This window comes from Takifugu flavidus, unplaced genomic scaffold, assembly GCF_003711565.1.
Source record: "Takifugu flavidus isolate HTHZ2018 unplaced genomic scaffold, ASM371156v2 ctg483, whole genome shotgun sequence".
In the NCBI taxonomy this organism is placed as follows: domain Eukaryota; kingdom Metazoa; phylum Chordata; class Actinopteri; order Tetraodontiformes; family Tetraodontidae; genus Takifugu; species Takifugu flavidus.
Genome location: NW_026622098.1, coordinates 1 through 17612, shown reverse-complemented (window position 1 = coordinate 17612; position 17612 = coordinate 1). Strand labels below are relative to the sequence as shown.

The 17612-nt window shown below is 41.6% G+C and overlaps 2 protein-coding genes and 1 pseudogene across 2 annotated transcripts; all 3 read left to right on the top strand.

The window, feature by feature from the left end:
• The first annotated feature begins 2425 nt into the window (after positions 1-2425).
• Positions 2426-8286, top strand: LOC130520709 (cytosolic phospholipase A2 gamma-like). The gene is made up of 15 exons (XM_057024415.1): positions 2426-2542; positions 2821-2894; positions 3146-3195; positions 3493-3603; positions 3884-4026; positions 4289-4475; positions 4681-4786; positions 5008-5148; positions 5558-5620; positions 5709-5846; positions 5960-6112; positions 6197-6280; positions 6786-6940; positions 7170-7338; positions 7527-8286. Exons 1-15 carry the CDS (start codon positions 2532-2534, stop codon positions 7703-7705), a joined length of 1764 nt encoding a protein of 587 aa, XP_056880395.1. The 5' UTR covers positions 2426-2531; the 3' UTR covers positions 7706-8286.
• An 816-nt stretch (positions 8287-9102) lies between these two features.
• LOC130520707 (cytosolic phospholipase A2 gamma-like) lies at positions 9103-14917 on the top strand (annotated as a pseudogene).
• A 9-nt stretch (positions 14918-14926) lies between these two features.
• On the top strand, positions 14927-16887 carry LOC130520708 (cytosolic phospholipase A2 gamma-like). Its single transcript, XM_057024414.1, has 5 exons — positions 14927-15030; positions 15313-15455; positions 15717-15903; positions 16114-16219; positions 16441-16887. Exons 2-5 carry the CDS (start codon positions 15373-15375, stop codon positions 16668-16670), a joined length of 606 nt encoding a protein of 201 aa, XP_056880394.1. The 5' UTR covers positions 14927-15030; positions 15313-15372; the 3' UTR covers positions 16671-16887.
• Positions 16888-17612: the final 725 nt, after the last annotated feature.

The following is a 17612-nucleotide window of genomic DNA, read 5'->3' as shown; positions in this document are numbered from 1 at the left end:
CCTCGACCGTTCCACCAAGAGTAAGCCCATTCCCTTCCCCAAATCCTAAACCCAGAGACTCCTTTTGGGCCACTGGTCTGAAGAAAGGGCTGTTTCCTGAAGTCGTCGATCAAATCCGAGTTTGCTACTGTGTTTGCTGTATTCTAATAAAGACTTTACCAATTGATCCTGAGCTCAAGTGTACTGCTATTGGGTCCATATCCAACACGTCACACTGCTGAGACAATTCAAGCCTTTGAGGTCATGCTAAGTTAAGAACACAATTGCACAATTTATTTATCACCATGGAGAATTTCTGAGAATTTTGAAAGTGACTCCTGTTTCGATTAAAGTTATGGCAGAGGTGAAATTGATGATTTTGGTTCCCGTTAGATGGACTAAAACTTCCTAAATTCTGACCGTAAACGCATCCTCTATTGCAACAAGTAAGTCGCCCTACTTGACACCATTCTCACTTCTCAGGTTGATGTTTGTAAGTGTCCAGTTCCCGCTTCCTCTTGTGCGTCTGTTTCTCAGGGCAACACAAAGCTGAATGTTGCGGATAAAGCAGTTGCTTGCCCTCCTTCCCCCTCTCTTAGCTCTCCCTACACATACCATTCCTAACCCTTCCATTCCTCTTTCCCCTCCTGCCCCTCTTTTTAATCTCTCCTCTGTCTTCTCCCTCTGATGGAAAACTTTGGGTTGTTCTCATAATGTCTGGTATGACCCTCATACCAATCCTTGTCTGCCATGTGCATTTTCCCTTATTTTGCTAAGATGACCCATGGGTTCAGCCATCCGCCAAAAGAAGGATGGTGTTTGGTACTACAAAATTGGTTCACAAAACCATTTTCAGTATTTACCAAAACAAATGTGAACCTTCTGCAAATACACCTCCACACAGACCTTTTCAACATGTCATGATTAATTTCATTTAGCTAACTCCCAGTGAAGGGAAGAGGTCCTGCCTGGCAATTGCTGACATGTTTTCTAAATGGTTTGGAGCTTTTCCCTACCAACCATGCCTCCTCTCATCTTCTTAACTGCTTTATCTTCTTTCAGAGTCATGGGGAGAATACATGATGGGCGAAGGTAGGAGTCTATGTGAGAATTTGTGGGTTCGGTACCTTGCTCAAGAGTACCTTGGCAGTGCTCTGAAAGTGTTCTGGCACGTTCCCCTACTAGCAGAACACTGTCCATGTTTTGTCTGCACTGGGGCTTGAACTGGGAACCCTCTGCTTCTCAGCCCAGCTGCCAACAGACTGAGCTACCGCCACCATCATAAACTATGCCACCTCTTCAAAAGGGGCAAATGATTTTCCAACAGAACTCATTCCCAGATGGAGAATTCCATAAAAGCAATATCTTTGGATATTGGCAGGCACTTTGGAAATGAGACAGCTGTGAGAAAGAGTATCAGTTGCAGTCAGGAGGGGGAGTTGAGAAAATGCAAAACTTAAATCAAAACTTCTCAAATGTTGTAACATCCCTAGTCTCACCTGGACCACAGCCACTGTAAGCAGGTCTCACACTCACACACACACACACATTAAGTAGAAGACAACGATATCGAATGGAGGACACCGCAGGTACCTCCTATCAGCCTTCTGTAGACACAGACTATATGGTTTTTCATTACTACTGCTGTTTTAAATCAATAAAATGTGATGCACCTGTTGTGTCAGTCCGTTGCTGAAACATTGTGTGTCCTCCATGATAACTGCACACTGAATTATCAGTTTATTTCTCTCACTCTTCCACAATGACCTCATAAATTCCCTTTTACTGAGGACTCTGACACCGATGATGAACGCTGTTGTCATGTCAGGATTTTATCTTTTCTTACACAATTATTGTAAGCAGAAAACCTGACATGCACAATTTGATTTCATGATGTGTTCCAAGTACTTCATCATCATTTAGTGTAGCAGTTTAGCATAGAAGATATTGAGGCCCAAGACCCTTGATGGCTTGAACTTTCCCAGCAGGTTTTTTACTATAAAGCTCTGGTATGCTGCCAGAAAGTTTCCACAGAACAACAAGAATCACTGATACCCTTTTAATAATTACATAATATGGGGAGCTGAATCGTATCAGCGCCAGTGAGTTTTACAGTGAGTCAAGCACCTGCATGCTCATTTGTGTTAAACCATAATGTCTTCATCATTTCTACATCACATAATCAGCATGGAGGTCCACATATTGCTCTATTGGCTTCAGGTGGGGGTTAGAGGCCATCTTCTTCTCTCAATTACAAGAAGGTCTTAGGACGTCAAGGTCCTGTAGAAGATCTGAAGATTACAGCAATTTCACTTATCTCCCATTAAGGACACTTTGAAATGCATAAACTTCTAACCCTTCTTAATTGTGCTGGATTTTATTGAGCCAGTTAGCGATGGGCCAGTCTGGTGTGAGAGATGAGAATAACTGTTCCCTATAGACAGAGCAGAAGAGGAACTGTATCACCCTAACTCAGAGGTTAAGATGTTTTTCAAGAAAGAAGATATTGCCTGCTTTACTGTGCTGTTGACTCACATACATTGTGAGGCGTTATGACACCTCTGTAAGTATAAATAAAGTTCCTTTTTGTCTAATCAGAATGATGTTACAAGCGATCCATAGCACCAATACTTCCTGTTAAAACATCACCGAAAGCAGTAAAATTTGATATGGCTGTTAACCATTAATGTGTAGCAAATCCAAGGCGGATATTGTGGACGTATCAGAAATGCTGTTACTGTTTCCTTGGGAATGACTGTTGCGATGTTAACACACCCAGAAAAACAGGTTCTGGTATTTTTCTTGAGAAAACCATACCCTCTTCATTCTGTACTATAAAAGGAAACTCCACACGTTTGCAGATCACAATCATTTACTGCACTCTCCACGCCAACGACCAGACCTGAGCATTAGCGGTGCGTCATTTTAATAAATGTTTTAATGAACGTCCTTATTTCCTACAGATTAAGAGATCATTGCTAAACGTAATTAATGAAGGTTTAATTTTTGGAAATATTTATGTGAAATATTACCTAATGCAAAACCTTTTTGGAACAACGAGTAAATCAAAATAGCTACATATGATTTGTGATGATAAAAATGAAATCCAAGGTCAAGTCTTGTTGGCACTCACTTGTCTTCTCTTTGACTTTCTTTTGTACTTTAGGAGCCCAAACCAAGAACAAGATGGAGGAAACTGCTGCCAGTGCTTGTGAGGTAAGTGGTCAGATACCTGGACTTGTTTTGCTGATTTAATATGAGTTTTATAGACTAAGAGGTACTAAAATACTATGAGTCTGTTTAATCTCTGACACATTTTCAGTTCACTAAATTCTTCTTTTACAGAACCACATCAAAATGAAATCCACTGCTGTATTTATTTTATTTCAACAGAAGAAGAATATAAAGCACAACATTAAAGCACATATACATTGATTTTTTGATTGAGCTGCCAGAACATGGCTGTTGCTTTGTGTTGATTCAAATTCTGAGATTTTCCTTCATTTTTTCCAGAATGCCAATCATCATTCTCACTCCCTATGTCCTGGGGAACAGAATTGTGTTTCTGAAAGGAAAAAAAGAATTCAGAACTCATTTTCAAGGCTGGATTTAGACTGTACTGAGGTAAGAACGCATGACAGATATTTAACATTTATAAGCCCCAGAAGCAATGATTCGCCAGCAGATAAAGTACATCAAGTGAAATGAGTGAAAACATGACAAATATTACTCTGAACACACACTCATGTGTTTCAAACATTAATATACTTAATAGTACTAAGTTCGTTTAGCAAAGAAGTTCTAAATTTCAATTTTTGTTGGTTTGACACTTTTCATCCTTGTTTCTCCTTCGATGGGTTTGTCAACGTCGACCGGCCGTCGCTCATATGGGTTTCCCAACCAGAACTCTGTCCCTCACATCGCTCTGTTGGGCTCGGGTGGAGGAGAGAGGGCACTCGTGGCAATGTTGGGCTCCATCCAGCAACTGGTGAAAGAGGGTCTGTTTGACACACTGCTCTACATTGGAGGAATCTCTGGGTCGACATGGTAACAGTACTCATGCTTATGAGTGGTTGATAAGAGATGCAAGTGAAAGCACAGAAACCGGAGGGTTAGAAGAAAACTATTGTCAAAGAAAATAGTTGAGACATTGTCTGATGGACTGGTTCATTAAAAAAGAACAAACTAGAATGATTTTCATAGAATGGTGATACTCTAGATGTCAATTCTGTAATAAATCTATCCCAAAAAGTTCTCTTCTCAACACTATTTCTATTTTAACTCTATGTCTTTTATTGCACTCTAAAAGGGCCATGGCCTCCCTCTACAGCGGAGAAGATTTTCAGACTGGTGTGGACCAAATAATTGCTACAATGCAGGGTCCTGGAGTCCCACTGGACGAGATTGTGGCCTGGCTGGATGACAGGACAGAGGAAACAACATTTTCTCTTACTGACATCTGGGCTGTATTAATCTCCACTCAAATAATGAAACAGGTGCCACCACAACATGCAAAAACATACAGTTACCCCTGTGTTTGTGTGTGTGTGTGTGTGTGTGTGTGTGTGTGTGTGTGTGTGTGGTGTGTGTGTGCGCGTGTGTGTGTGTGTGTGTGTGTGTGTAAATTTAGTTTTTTAAATGAAACACCATCAAAAGAGTATAATGCAGTTCCTCACAATGTAATGTTTTGCATCTCTCCAGCTGGATCTTCGACAGCTTTCAGGGGACGCCAACAGAAGTGCCACCAACCCGTATCCCATTTACTCCACTGTAGAGAGGGAATGTACATCAGACAAGCCTGAAAACGGTACCATCACATGCACTTCCCTGGTATCTGTGGCACACAGAGGAGGGTGTACTACCTCTGATGTGTCAGGGTAGGGCCAGATTTTACTGGTAGATGGATTAAATATACGCTCACATTATTAAATAGGTGAAGTCACATTTATTACATGCTCAAGACCATAATCTGTCAATTGCTGACCCAGTCCTTTCGGTCAAGTAATTCACTGAGTCTCTAACTTTCAGGGCACTGGTTTGAAATAAGTCCCCATGAGTCTGGTTTGACTGACATGGACTGGTTCATTAAAACGGCTCATCTGGGGAGCAGGTTCCGTGCTGGACAGCTGGTTGAGGAGAAGCCAGAGATGGACGTGGTCAAACTTCAAGGTGATTGTTTGCAAATTGTTGACGTAAAAGGAATCATTGTCACGCCCAGATTAAAAACTCTTGTTTGTCAGATTGAAATGTCCATTTAAATGTCTGTTTTAAGACTTTAACATGAGGAAAAACCCTAAAAATCAGAGTCAGCACTGGACAAACGCTGGACTGGGATTTGTTTAGACAGCGAACAGTGAAATAAAGTTTCAGATGAAACTCTTGTAAAATTAAAGTAGGCAGTGACTGCTTGGTCCACTGTTTGGTGACATTTTTTGATATATAGCACAAGACATCAACCTTTTTAAGAAAACCTGCAAAGTCAGCAAGAAGAACACAGTGAAACGCTGCAGGAGTTCAACACGGGCACTTATTTATTCGCCTGAATCATGCTTTTGATCATTCATGTGGCTCACGGCAGGTATTTGTGGCAGCGCATTGGCGGACTGGCAGACAACCATCGTTCGCTTGTTCCGTCTCAGAGGTAGTTTGATGCTTTCATATTAAATGCTGCAAGGATACAGCTCCTGTTGAGGTTACATTCTGCTTTTGTGTGTGTGCACGTTTTGCAGGGGCTGAATTTGGAGACATTCCTACTCAACCCCACCTTATTTATGTGGCCATTGATCACATTTTAAACCTGATCAAACTCACCACTACGGATCCTGAGCTTCTGGCTATCCTGGAGAAACTTCAGAAAAAGCTAAAAGGTGATGAAGATGCACCCAGTAAAATGAAGCTGGACGCGTTTATATAGTCACATCAACCCCTTAGATTCCCTTTAGCTGGGATACCTTTAAATTGATGCTCTTCTTTTTTGCAGAAATCATAGAATCTGGTCACATGAATCTGCTGAAAACAAGTTCTTTGGAGGAGGGAAAAACTGTCTGCCAGGAAAACATCACACTGCTGATCGAAGAGCTGGAGCTTTGTTGTGAAAATTTGCAGTCTGTAAATCACAGCAAATTTCAACTTTGTAAGATTTACATCCTAACTGCTCAAACAGAGATCAAACCTGCCAAAGTAATTTATCCTTTTTCTGCACCTGCTTCCCTTTTAGTGTGGAAGCTTTTGAAGTTACTCCCACCTCTACTTATAAAATGGGAATGGGGAAATACCAACAACTTCCTCTACTGTTCACATGGTGAGACGGAGCTTTTTTTTTAATATGTTGTCCATTAGTTTTTTTTAATTTTTTAAATACCAGTTTAATTGACAAAAAACAGTAGCAGCAGCCTTAAAGTCTATACGAGCCGCAGCTTTTAAGGTTTTTATACGGACATACATTAACGGTTTCGTTTCTGACAAGAGCCACTTAATTAAACCTTCAACAGTAACATATGAGTTTCAAGGTTAGGTTGATTTTAATGTTTAATGTGAGTTTTTATGTGTTTGCTTTGCACAGCTGGAAAGATTTCATAGAGTAAAACAGAAAAAAGGGATTAATTGATTGAAGTGAAATTGGTGCAATTCCATTTTTAATAAGCCTACACCTGACATGTGAGCTGGGCTTCATCTAAAACCTTAAAATCCTAAAAGCATCTATATGGAAATGTTTCACACATGAAAATGTTGTATAGGAATTTACCAGAAAGCCAAAGATAAAGAAAATAAAGTACAAACACATGTTTGTTTTCTCTTTTTGACAGATGCCAACATTCCATCTCCCCTCTGTTCCAAAGAGATCTTCTACCTGATCGATGCTGGGCTGTGGATGAACGTACCCTACCCTCCATTTCTTGGAGCGAAAAGAGACATTGACCTCATCGTAGCACCAGACTTCTGTGCTGGAGAAGTATTTAAGGTGCAGTTAAATGCATTCAAACAGCAGTTGTCTGATCAAAAACATCTCCGTTAGCTCAGTCATTTGTACAGCAGCTCTCTTTTTCCTGATACCGATCAGTCCTTCCAATAATCCGGAAACACAATCAGGTTTTCCCTGTGCTCCCCGAGGTGAAATTGAACTTCATTCATCTCCTACAAACATCATGTTCACCTCACGGTTGTTGTTGTTTTTTGTTTCTGCTTTCCAGACCCTGACTCTTGCAAAGAAATATGCACTGGACAAAGGGAAGCCTTTTCCAGAGATAGATGACCAAATCAAGGAGAAAGACTGGCCCAAAGATTGTTACGTGTTTGAGGGGAAGGAGAAGGAGCCAACCATCGTTTACATGCCGCTCTTCAACAGAGCCAACTGCAGAGGTTTGTTTCCCTTCCCTTCACTGACAGTCCTGTTTTGCTGCCGTGGGCCTGATTCCCTGAACAGTTTTCCCTTTGAATTTGTCCTTTATTGTCCTATATTTCTGATTGCCGTGTGTCCAGGCTTCAAAACAATGAGATTTTAATCTCCATATTCAGAAAACTAAGCAGTTTTTGACTGTTTCCTATAGATGCAAAAGAATTGCAGGCAAAGATAAAGAAGTTCTGCACCTTCCAACTGCCCTACAACAACGACATGATGAACGAGTTGTTGGACATCGCGAGGGACAACATCAAGAGGAACAAGACGATCCTGGTGCAAGAGATGGAAAAGGCCATTCAGCGCAGAAGCTGCCGCAGCTCCAAATAGATCAGAGTAGAAATGTCACTCGTGGCAAACATGTTTATAAAAGTGAAGGATGCAACTGTGATTTAATTGTCCATGTTTTGTCTGCACTGGGGCTTGAACTGGGAACCCTCTGCTTCTCAGCCCAGCTGCCAACAGACTGCGCACCGCCACCATCACAAAATATGCCGCCTCTTCAAAAGGGGCAAATGATTTTCCATCAGAACTCATTCCCAGATGGAGAATTCCATAAAAGCAATATCTTTGGATATTGGCAGGCACTTTGGAAATGAGACAACTGTGAGAAAGAGTATCAGTTGCAGTCAGGAGGAGTTGGGGAGTTGAGAAAATGCAAAACTTAAATCAAAACTTCTCAAATGTTGTAACATCCCTAGTCTCACCTGGACCATAGCCACTGTAAGCAGGTCTCACACACACACTCACTCACACACACACACACACACACACACACACACATTAAGCAGAAGACAACGATATCAAATGGAGGACACCGCAGGTACCTCCTATCAGCCTTCGGTAGACACAGACTATATGGTTTGTCATTACTACTGCTGTTTTAAATCAATAAAATGTGATGCACCTGTTGTGTCAGTCCGTTGCTGAAACATTGTGTGTCCTCCATGATAACTGCCCACTGAATTATCAGTTTATTTCTCTTACTCTTCCACAATGACCTCATAAATTCCCTTTTACTGAGGACTCTGACACCGATGATGAATGCTGTTGTCATGTCAGGATTTTATCTTTTCTTACACAATTATTGTAAGCAGAAAACCTGACATGCACAATTTGATTTCATGATGTGTTCCAAGTACTTCATCATCATTTAGTGTAGCAGTTTAGCATAGAAGATATTGAGGCCCAAGACCCTTGATGGCTTGAACTTTCCCAGCAGGTTTTTTACTATAATGCTCTGGTATGCTGCCAGAAAGTTTCCACAGAACAACAAGAATCACTGATACCCTTTTAATAATTACATAATATGGGGAGCTGAATCGTATCAGCGCCAGTGAGTTTTACAGTGAGTCAAGCACCTGCATGCTCATTTGTGTTAAACCATAATGTCTTCATCATTTCTACATCACATAATCAGCATGGAGGTCCACATATTGCTCTATTGGCTTCAGGTGGGGGTTAGAGGCCATCTTCTTCTCTCAATTACAAGAAGGTCTTAGGACGTCAAGGTCCTGTAGAAGATCTGAAGATTACAGCAATTTCACTTATCCCATTAAGGCCACTTTGAAATGCATAAACTTCTAACCCTTCTTAATTGTGCTGGATTTTATTGAGCCAGTTAGCGATGGGCCAGTCTGGTGTGAGAGATGAGAATAACTGTTCCCTATAGACAGAGCAGAAGAGAACAGAAGAGGAACTGTATCACCCTAACTCAGAGGTTAAGATGTTTTTCAAGAAAGAAGATATTGCCTGCTTTACTGTGCTGTTGACTCACATACATTGTGAGGCGTTATGACACCTCTGTAAGTACAAATAAAGTTCCTTTTTGTCTAATCAGAATGATGTTACAAGCGATCCATAGCACCAATACTTCCTGTTAAAACATCACCGAAAGCAGTAAAATTTGATATGGCTGTTAACCATTAATGTGTAGCAAATCCAAGGCGGATATTGTGGACGTATCAGAAATGCTGTTACTGTTTCCTTGGGAATGACTGTTGCGATGTTAACACACCCAGAAAAACAGGTTCTGGTATTTTTCTTGAGAAAACCATACCCTCTTCATTCTGTACTATAAAAGGAAACTCCACACGTTTGCAGATCACAATCATTTACTGCACTCTCCACGCCAACGACCAGACCTGAGCATTAGCGGTGCGTCATTTTAATAAATGTTTTAATGAACGTCCTTATTTCCTACAGATTAAGAGATCATTGCTAAACGTAATTAACGAAGGTTTAATTTTTGGAAATATTTATGTGAAATATTACCTAATGCAAAACCTTTTTGGAACAACGAGTAAATCAAAATAGCTACATATGATTTGTGATGATAAAAATGAAATCCAAGGTCAAGTCTTGTTGGCACTCACTTGTCTTCTCTTTGACTTTCTTTTGTACTTTAGGAGCCCAAACCAAGAACAAGATGGAGGAAACTGCTGCCAGTGCTTGTGAGGTAAGTGGTCAGATACCTGGACTTGTTTTGCTGATTTAATATGAGTTTTATAGACTAAGAGGTACTAAAATACTATGAGTCTGTTTAATCTCTGACACATTTTCAGTTCACTAAATTCTTCTTTTACAGAACCACATCAAAATGAAATCCACTGCTGTATTTATTTTATTTCAACAGAAGAAGAATATAAAGCACAACATTAAAGCACATATACATTGATTTTTTGATTGAGCTGCCAGAACATGGCTGTTGCTTTGTGTTGATTCAAATTCTGAGATTTTCCTTCATTTTTTCCAGAATGTCAATCATCATTCTCACTCCCTATGTCCTGGGGAACAGAATTGTGTTTCTGAAAGGAAAAAAAGAATTCAGAACTCATTTTCAAGGCTGGATTTAGACTGTACTGAGGTAAGAACGCATGACAGATATTTAACATTTATAAGCCCCAGAAGCAATGATTCGCCAGCAGATAAAGTACATCAAGTGAAATGAGTGAAAACATGACAAATATTACTCTGAACACACACACTCATGTGTTTCAAACATTAATATACTTAATAGTACTAAGTTCGTTTAGCAAAGAAGTTCTAAATTTCAATTTTTGTTGGTTTGACACTTTTCATCCTTTTTCTCCTTCGATGGGTTTGTCAACGTCGACCGGCCGTCGCTCATATGGGTTTCCCAACCAGAACTCTGTCCCTCACATCGCTCTGTTGGGCTCGGGTGGAGGAGAGAGGGCACTCGTGGCAATGTTGGGCTCCATCCAGCAACTGGTGAAAGAGGGTCTGTTTGACACACTGCTCTACATTGGAGGAATCTCTGGGTCGACATGGTAACAGTACTCATGCTTATGAGTGGTTGATAAGAGATGCAAGTGAAAGCACAGAAACCGGAGGGTTAGAAGAACTATTTGTCAAAGAAAATAGTTGAGACATTGTCTGATGGACTGGTTCATTAAAAAAGAACAAACTAGAATGATTTTCATAGAATGGTGATACTCTAGATGTCAATTCTGTAATAAATCTATCCCAAAAAGTTCTCTTCTCAACACTATTTCTATTTTAACTCTATGTCTTTTATTGCACTCTAAAAGGGCCATGGCCTCCCTCTACAGCGGAGAAGATTTTCAGACTGGTGTGGACCAAATAATTGCTACAATGCAGGGTCCTGGAGTCCCACTGGACAAGATTGTGGCCTGGCTGGATGACAGGACAGAGGAAACAACATTTTCTCTTACTGACATCTGGGCTGTATTAATCTCCACTCAAATAATGAAACAGGTGCCACCACAACATGCAAAAAAATACAGTTACCTGTGTTTGTGTGTGTGTGTGTGTGTGTGTGTGTGTGTGTGTGTGTGTGTGTGTGTGTGTGTGTGTGTGTGTGTGTGTGTGTGTGTGTGTGTGCGCGTGTGTGTGTGTGTGTGTGTGTGTGTGTAAATTTAGTTTTTTAAATGAAACACCATCAAAAAGAGTATAATGCAGTTCCTCACAATGTAATGTTTCGCATCTCTCCAGCTGGATCTTCGACAGCTTTCAGGGGACGCCAACAGAAGTGCCACCAACCCGTATCCCATTTACTCCACTGTAGAGAGGGAATGTACATCAGACAAGCCTGAAAACGGTACCATCACATGCACTTCCCTGGTATCTGTGGCACACAGAGGAGGGTGTACTACCTCTGATGTGTCAGGGTAGGGCCAGATTTTACTGGTAGATGGATTAAATATACGCTCACATTATTAAATAGGTGAAGTCACATTTATTACATGCTCAAGACCATAATCTGTCAATTGCTGACCCAGTCCTTTCGGTCAAGTAATTCACTGAGTCTCTAACTTTCAGGGCACTGGTTTGAAATAAGTCCCCATGAGTCTGGTTTGACTGACATGGACTGGTTCATTAAAACGGCTCATCTGGGGAGCAGGTCCGTGCTGGACAGCTGGTTGAGGAGAAGCCAGAGATGGACGTGGTCAAACTTCAAGGTGATTGTTTGCAAATTGTTGACGTAAAAGGAATCATTGTCACATCCAGATTAAAAACTCTTGTTTGTCAGATTGAAATGTCCATTTAAATGTCTGTTTTAAGACTTTAACATGAGGAAAAACCCTAAAAATCAGAGTCAGCACTGGACAAACGCTGGACTGGGATTTGTTTAGACAGCGAACAGTGAAATAAAGTTTCAGATGAAACTCTTGTAAAATTAAAGTAGGCAGTGACTGCTTGGTCCACTGTTTGGTGACATTTTTTGATATATAGCACAAGACATCAACCTTTTTAAGAAAACCTGCAAAGTCAGCAAGAAGAACACAGTGAAACGCTGCAGGAGTTCAACACGGGCACTTATTTATTCGCCTGAATCATGCTTTTGATCATTCATGTGGCTCACGGCAGGTATTTGTGGCAGCGCATTGGCGGACTGGCAGACAACCATCGTTCGCTTGTTCCGTCTCAGAGGTAGTTTGATGCTTTCATATTAAATGCTGCAAGGATACAGCTCCTGTTGAGGTTACATTCTGCTTTTGTGTGTGTGCACGTTTTGCAGGGGCTGAATTTGGAGACATTCCTACTCAACCCCACCTTATTTATGTGGCCATTGATCACATTTTAAACCTGATCAAACTCACCACTACGGATCCTGAGCTTCTGGCTATCCTGGAGAAACTTCAGAAAAAGCTAAAAGGTGATGAAGATGCACCCAGTAAAATGAAGCTGGACGCGTTTATATAGTCACATCAACCCCTTAGATTCCCTTTAGCTGGGATACCTTTAAATTGATGCTCTTCTTTTTTGCAGAAATCATAGAATCTGGTCACATGAATCTGCTGAAAACAAGTTCTTTGGAGGAGGGAAAAACTGTCTGCCAGGAAAACATCACACTGCTGATCGAAGAGCTGGAGCTTTGTTGTGAAAATTTGCAGTCTGTAAATCACAGCAAATTTCAACTTTGTAAGATTTACATCCTAACTGCTCAAACAGAGATCAAACCTGCCAAAGTAATTTATCCTTTTTCTGCACCTGCTTCCCTTTTAGTGTGGAAGCTTTTGAAGTTACTCCCACCTCTACTTAAAAAATGGGAATGGGGAAATACCAACAACTTCCTCTACTGTTCACATGGTGAGACGGAGCTTTTTTTTTAATATGTTGTCCATTAGTTTTTTTAATTTTTTAAATACCAGTTTAATTGACAAAAACAAGTAGCAGCAGCCTTAAAGTCTATACGAGCCGCAGCTTTTAAGGTTTTATATACGGACATACATTAACGGTTTCGTTTCTGACAAGAGCCACTTAATTAAACCTTCAACAGTAACATATGAGTTTCAAGGTTAGGTTGATTTTTAATGTTTAATGTGAGTTTTTATGTGTTTGCTTTGCACAGCTGGAAAGATTTCATAGAGTAAAACAGAAAAAAGGGATTAATTGATTGAAGTGAAATTGGTGCAATTCCATTTTTAATAAGCCTACACCTGACATGTGAGCTGGGCTTCATCTAAAACCTTAAAATCCTAAAAGCATCTATATGGAAATGTTTCACACATGAAAATGTTGTATAGGAATTTACCAGAAAGCCAAAGATAAAGAAAATAAAGTACAAACACATGTTTGTTTTCTCTTTTTGACAGATGCCAACATTCCATCTCCCCTCTGTTCCAAAGAGATCTTCTACCTGATCGATGCTGGGCTGTGGATGAACGTACCCTACCCTCCATTTCTTGGAGCGAAAAGAGACATTGACCTCATCGTAGCACCAGACTTCTGTGCTGGAGAAGTATTTAAGGTGCAGTTAAATGCATTCAAACAGCAGTTGTCTGATCAAAAACATCTCCGTTAGCTCAGTCATTTGTACAGCAGCTCTCTTTTTCCTGATACCGATCAGTCCTTCCAATAATCCGGAAACACAATCAGGTTTTCCCTGTGCTCCCCGAGGTGAAATTGAACTTCATTCATCTCCTACAAACATCATGTTCACCTCACGGTTGTTGTTGTTTTTTGTTTCTGCTTTCCAGACCCTGACTCTTGCAAAGAAATATGCACTGGACAAAGGGAAGCCTTTTCCAGAGATAGATGACCAAATCAAGGAGAAAGACTGGCCCAAAGATTGTTACGTGTTTGAGGGGAAGGAGAAGGAGCCAACCATCGTTTACATGCCGCTCTTCAACAGAGCCAACTGCAGAGGTTTGTTTCCCTTCCCTTCACTGACAGTCCTGTTTTGCTGCCGTGGGCCTGATTCCCTGAACAGTTTTCCCTTTGAATTTGTCCTTTATTGTCCTATATTTCTGATTGCCGTGTGTCCAGGCTTCAAAACAATGAGATTTTAATCTCCATATTCAGAAAACTAAGCAGTTTTTGACTGTTTCCTATAGATGCAAAAGAATTGCAGGCAAAGATAAAGAAGTTCTGCACCTTCCAACTGCCCTACAACAACGACATGATGAACGAGTTGTTGGACATCGCGAGGGACAACATCAAGAGGAACAAGACGATCCTGGTGCAAGAGATGGAAAAGGCCATTCAGCGCAGAAGCAGAAGCTGCCGCAGCTCCAAATAGATCAGAGTAGAAATGTCACTCGTGGCAAACATGTTTATAAAAGTGAAGGATGCAACTGTGATTTAATTGTCCATGTTTTGTCTGCACTGGGGCTTGAACTGGGAACCCTCTGCTTCTCAGCCCAGCTGCCAACAGACTGCGCCACCGCCACCATCACAAAATATGCCGCCTCTTCAAAAGGGGCAAATGATTTTCCATCAGAACTCATTCCCAGATGGAGAATTCCATAAAAGCAATATCTTTGGATATTGGCAGGCACTTTGGAAATGAGACAACTGTGAGAAAGAGTATCAGTTGCAGTCAGGATGGGGAGTTGAGAAAATGCAAAACTTAAATCAAAACTTCTCAAATGTTGTAACATCCCTAGTCTCACCTGGACCATAGCCACTGTAAGCAGGTCTCACACACACACTCACTCACACACACACACACACACACACACACACATTAAGCAGAAGACAACGATATCAAATGGAGGACACCGCAGGTACCTCCTATCAGCCTTCGGTAGACACAGACTATATGGTTTGTCATTACTACTGCCAATCATCATTCTGACTCCCTATGTCCTGGGGAACAGAATTGTGTTTCTGAAAGGAAAAAAAGAATTCAGAACTCATTTTCAAGGCTGGATTTAGACTGTACTGAGGTAAGAACGCATGACAGATATTTAACATTTATAAGCCCCAGAAGCAATGATTCGCCAGCAGATAAAGTACATCAAGTGAAATGAGTGAAAACATGACAAATATTACTCTGAACACACACACTCATGTGTTTCAAACATTAATATACTTAATAGTACTAAGTTCGTTTAGCAAAGAAGTTCTAAATTTCAATTTTTGTTGGTTTGACACTTTTCATCCTTGTTTCTCCTTCGATGGGTTTGTCAACGTCGACCGGCCGTCGCTCATATGGGTTTCCCAACCAGAACTCTGTCCCTCACATCGCTCTGTTGGGCTCGGGTGGAGGAGAGAGGGCACTCGTGGCAATGTTGGGCTCCATCCAGCAACTGGTGAAAGAGGGTCTGTTTGACACACTGCTCTACATTGGAGGAATCTCTGGGTCGACATGGTAACAGTACTCATGCTTATGAGTGGTTGATAAGAGATGCAAGTGAAAGCACAGAAACCGGAGGGTTAGAAGAACTATTTGTCAAAGAAAATAGTTGAGACATTGTCTGATGGACTGGTTCATTAAAAAAGAACAAACTAGAATGATTTTCATAGAATGGTGATACTCTAGATGTCAATTCTGTAATAAATCTATCCCAAAAAGTTCTCTTCTCAACACTATTTCTATTTTAACTCTATGTCTTTTATTGCACTCTAAAAGGGCCATGGCCTCCCTCTACAGCGGAGAAGATTTTCAGACTGGTGTGGACCAAATAATTGCTACAATGCAGGGTCCTGGAGTCCCACTGGACAAGATTGTGGCCTGGCTGGATGACAGGACAGAGGAAACAACATTTTCTCTTACTGACATCTGGGCTGTATTAATCTCCACTCAAATAATGAAACAGGTGCCACCACAACATGCAAAAAAATACAGTTACCCCTGTGTTGTGTGTGTGTGTGTGTGTGTGTGTGTGTGTGTGTGTGTGTGTGTGTGTGTGTGTGCGCGCGCGCGTGTGTGTGTGTGTGTGTGTGTGTAAATTTAGTTTTTTAAATGAAACACCATCAAAAAGAGTATAATGCAGTTCCTCACAATGTAATGTTTCGCATCTCTCCAGCTGGATCTTCGACAGCTTTCAGGGGACGCCAACAGAAGTGCCACCAACCCGTATCCCATTTACTCCACTGTAGAGAGGGAATGTACATCAGACAAGCCTGAAAACGGTACCATCACATGCACTTCCCTGGTATCTGTGGCACACAGAGGAGGGTGTACTACCTCTGATGTGTCAGGGTAGGGCCAGATTTTACTGGTAGATGGATTAAATATACGCTCACATTATTAAATAGGTGAAGTCACATTTATTACATGCTCAAGACCATAATCTGTCAATTGCTGACCCAGTCCTTTCGGTCAAGTAATTCACTGAGTCTCTAACTTTCAGGGCACTGGTTTGAAATAAGTCCCCATGAGTCTGGTTTGACTGACATGGACTGGTTCATTAAAACGGCTCATCTGGGGAGCAGGTTCCGTGCTGGACAGCTGGTTGAGGAGAAGCCAGAGATGGACGTGGTCAAACTTCAAGGTGATTGTTTGCAAATTGTTGACGTAAAAGGAATCATTGTCACATCCAGATTAAAAACTCTTGTTTGTCAGATTGAAATGTCCATTTAAATGTCTGTTTTAAGACTTTAACATGAGGAAAAACCCTAAAAATCAGAGTCAGCACTGGACAAACGCTGGACTGGGATTTGTTTAGACAGCGAACAGTGAAATAAAGTTTCAGATGAAACTCTTGTAAAATTAAAGTAGGCAGTGACTGCTTGGTCCACTGTTTGGTGACATTTTTTGATATATAGCACAAGACATCAACCTTTTTAAGAAAACCTGCAAAGTCAGCAAGAAGAACACAGTGAAACTGTTACGCTCGAGAGGACTGGCGGTCAAGTGTGGCGGAACCCCAAAGAAGGCAGACAGACACGGGAATTAAAAGTAAACTCAAAAGGTTTAATGAAGCAAAAAAATAACAGGAGGGAAGAAACTAAATGAGAGAGGCCGAGACAAACTATAGGTGCGTGATTCGGCAGACGAACCAAGTTCGAGATCCAGGGGCGAGAGTCTGTGGGGGAGTCCAAGTGTCCAGAGGATAGGAGAATCCGTCCGAGGAAGGGGAAGAGGAAGAGGTCAGAGGAAGAGGGGCTAGGAAGGTTGTAGAGGAGTCACTGGAAGACGCAGGGAGACGCAGGGAGTCGCTGGGGAGCCTGGAGAGATGCTGGGTCCACGGGACGTGTTGCCAAAAACATCAGTAAGATCAAGCACTGGCCTGAGTGCTTAGGGGCCTTTTATGGGTGCAGAGTCGTTTGGGCGGATTGGGTGCAGCTGCAGGAGAGGGCCCAGGTGGTGGTGGTTGAGCTGATTGCCCAGGAGGAGGTGGGGCCAGAGTAGGAGTCACAACAGTACCCCCCCCCTTACGGGAGGCACCGGACGACCGCCCAGGAGCATCCGGGTGCTCTCGGTAGAAGTCTTCGAGGAGGGAGGGGTCAGCGAGATAGGATGGGGCACCCAGCTCCGGTCTTCGGGGCCGTAACCCACCCAATCCACCAGGTACTGGAAGCC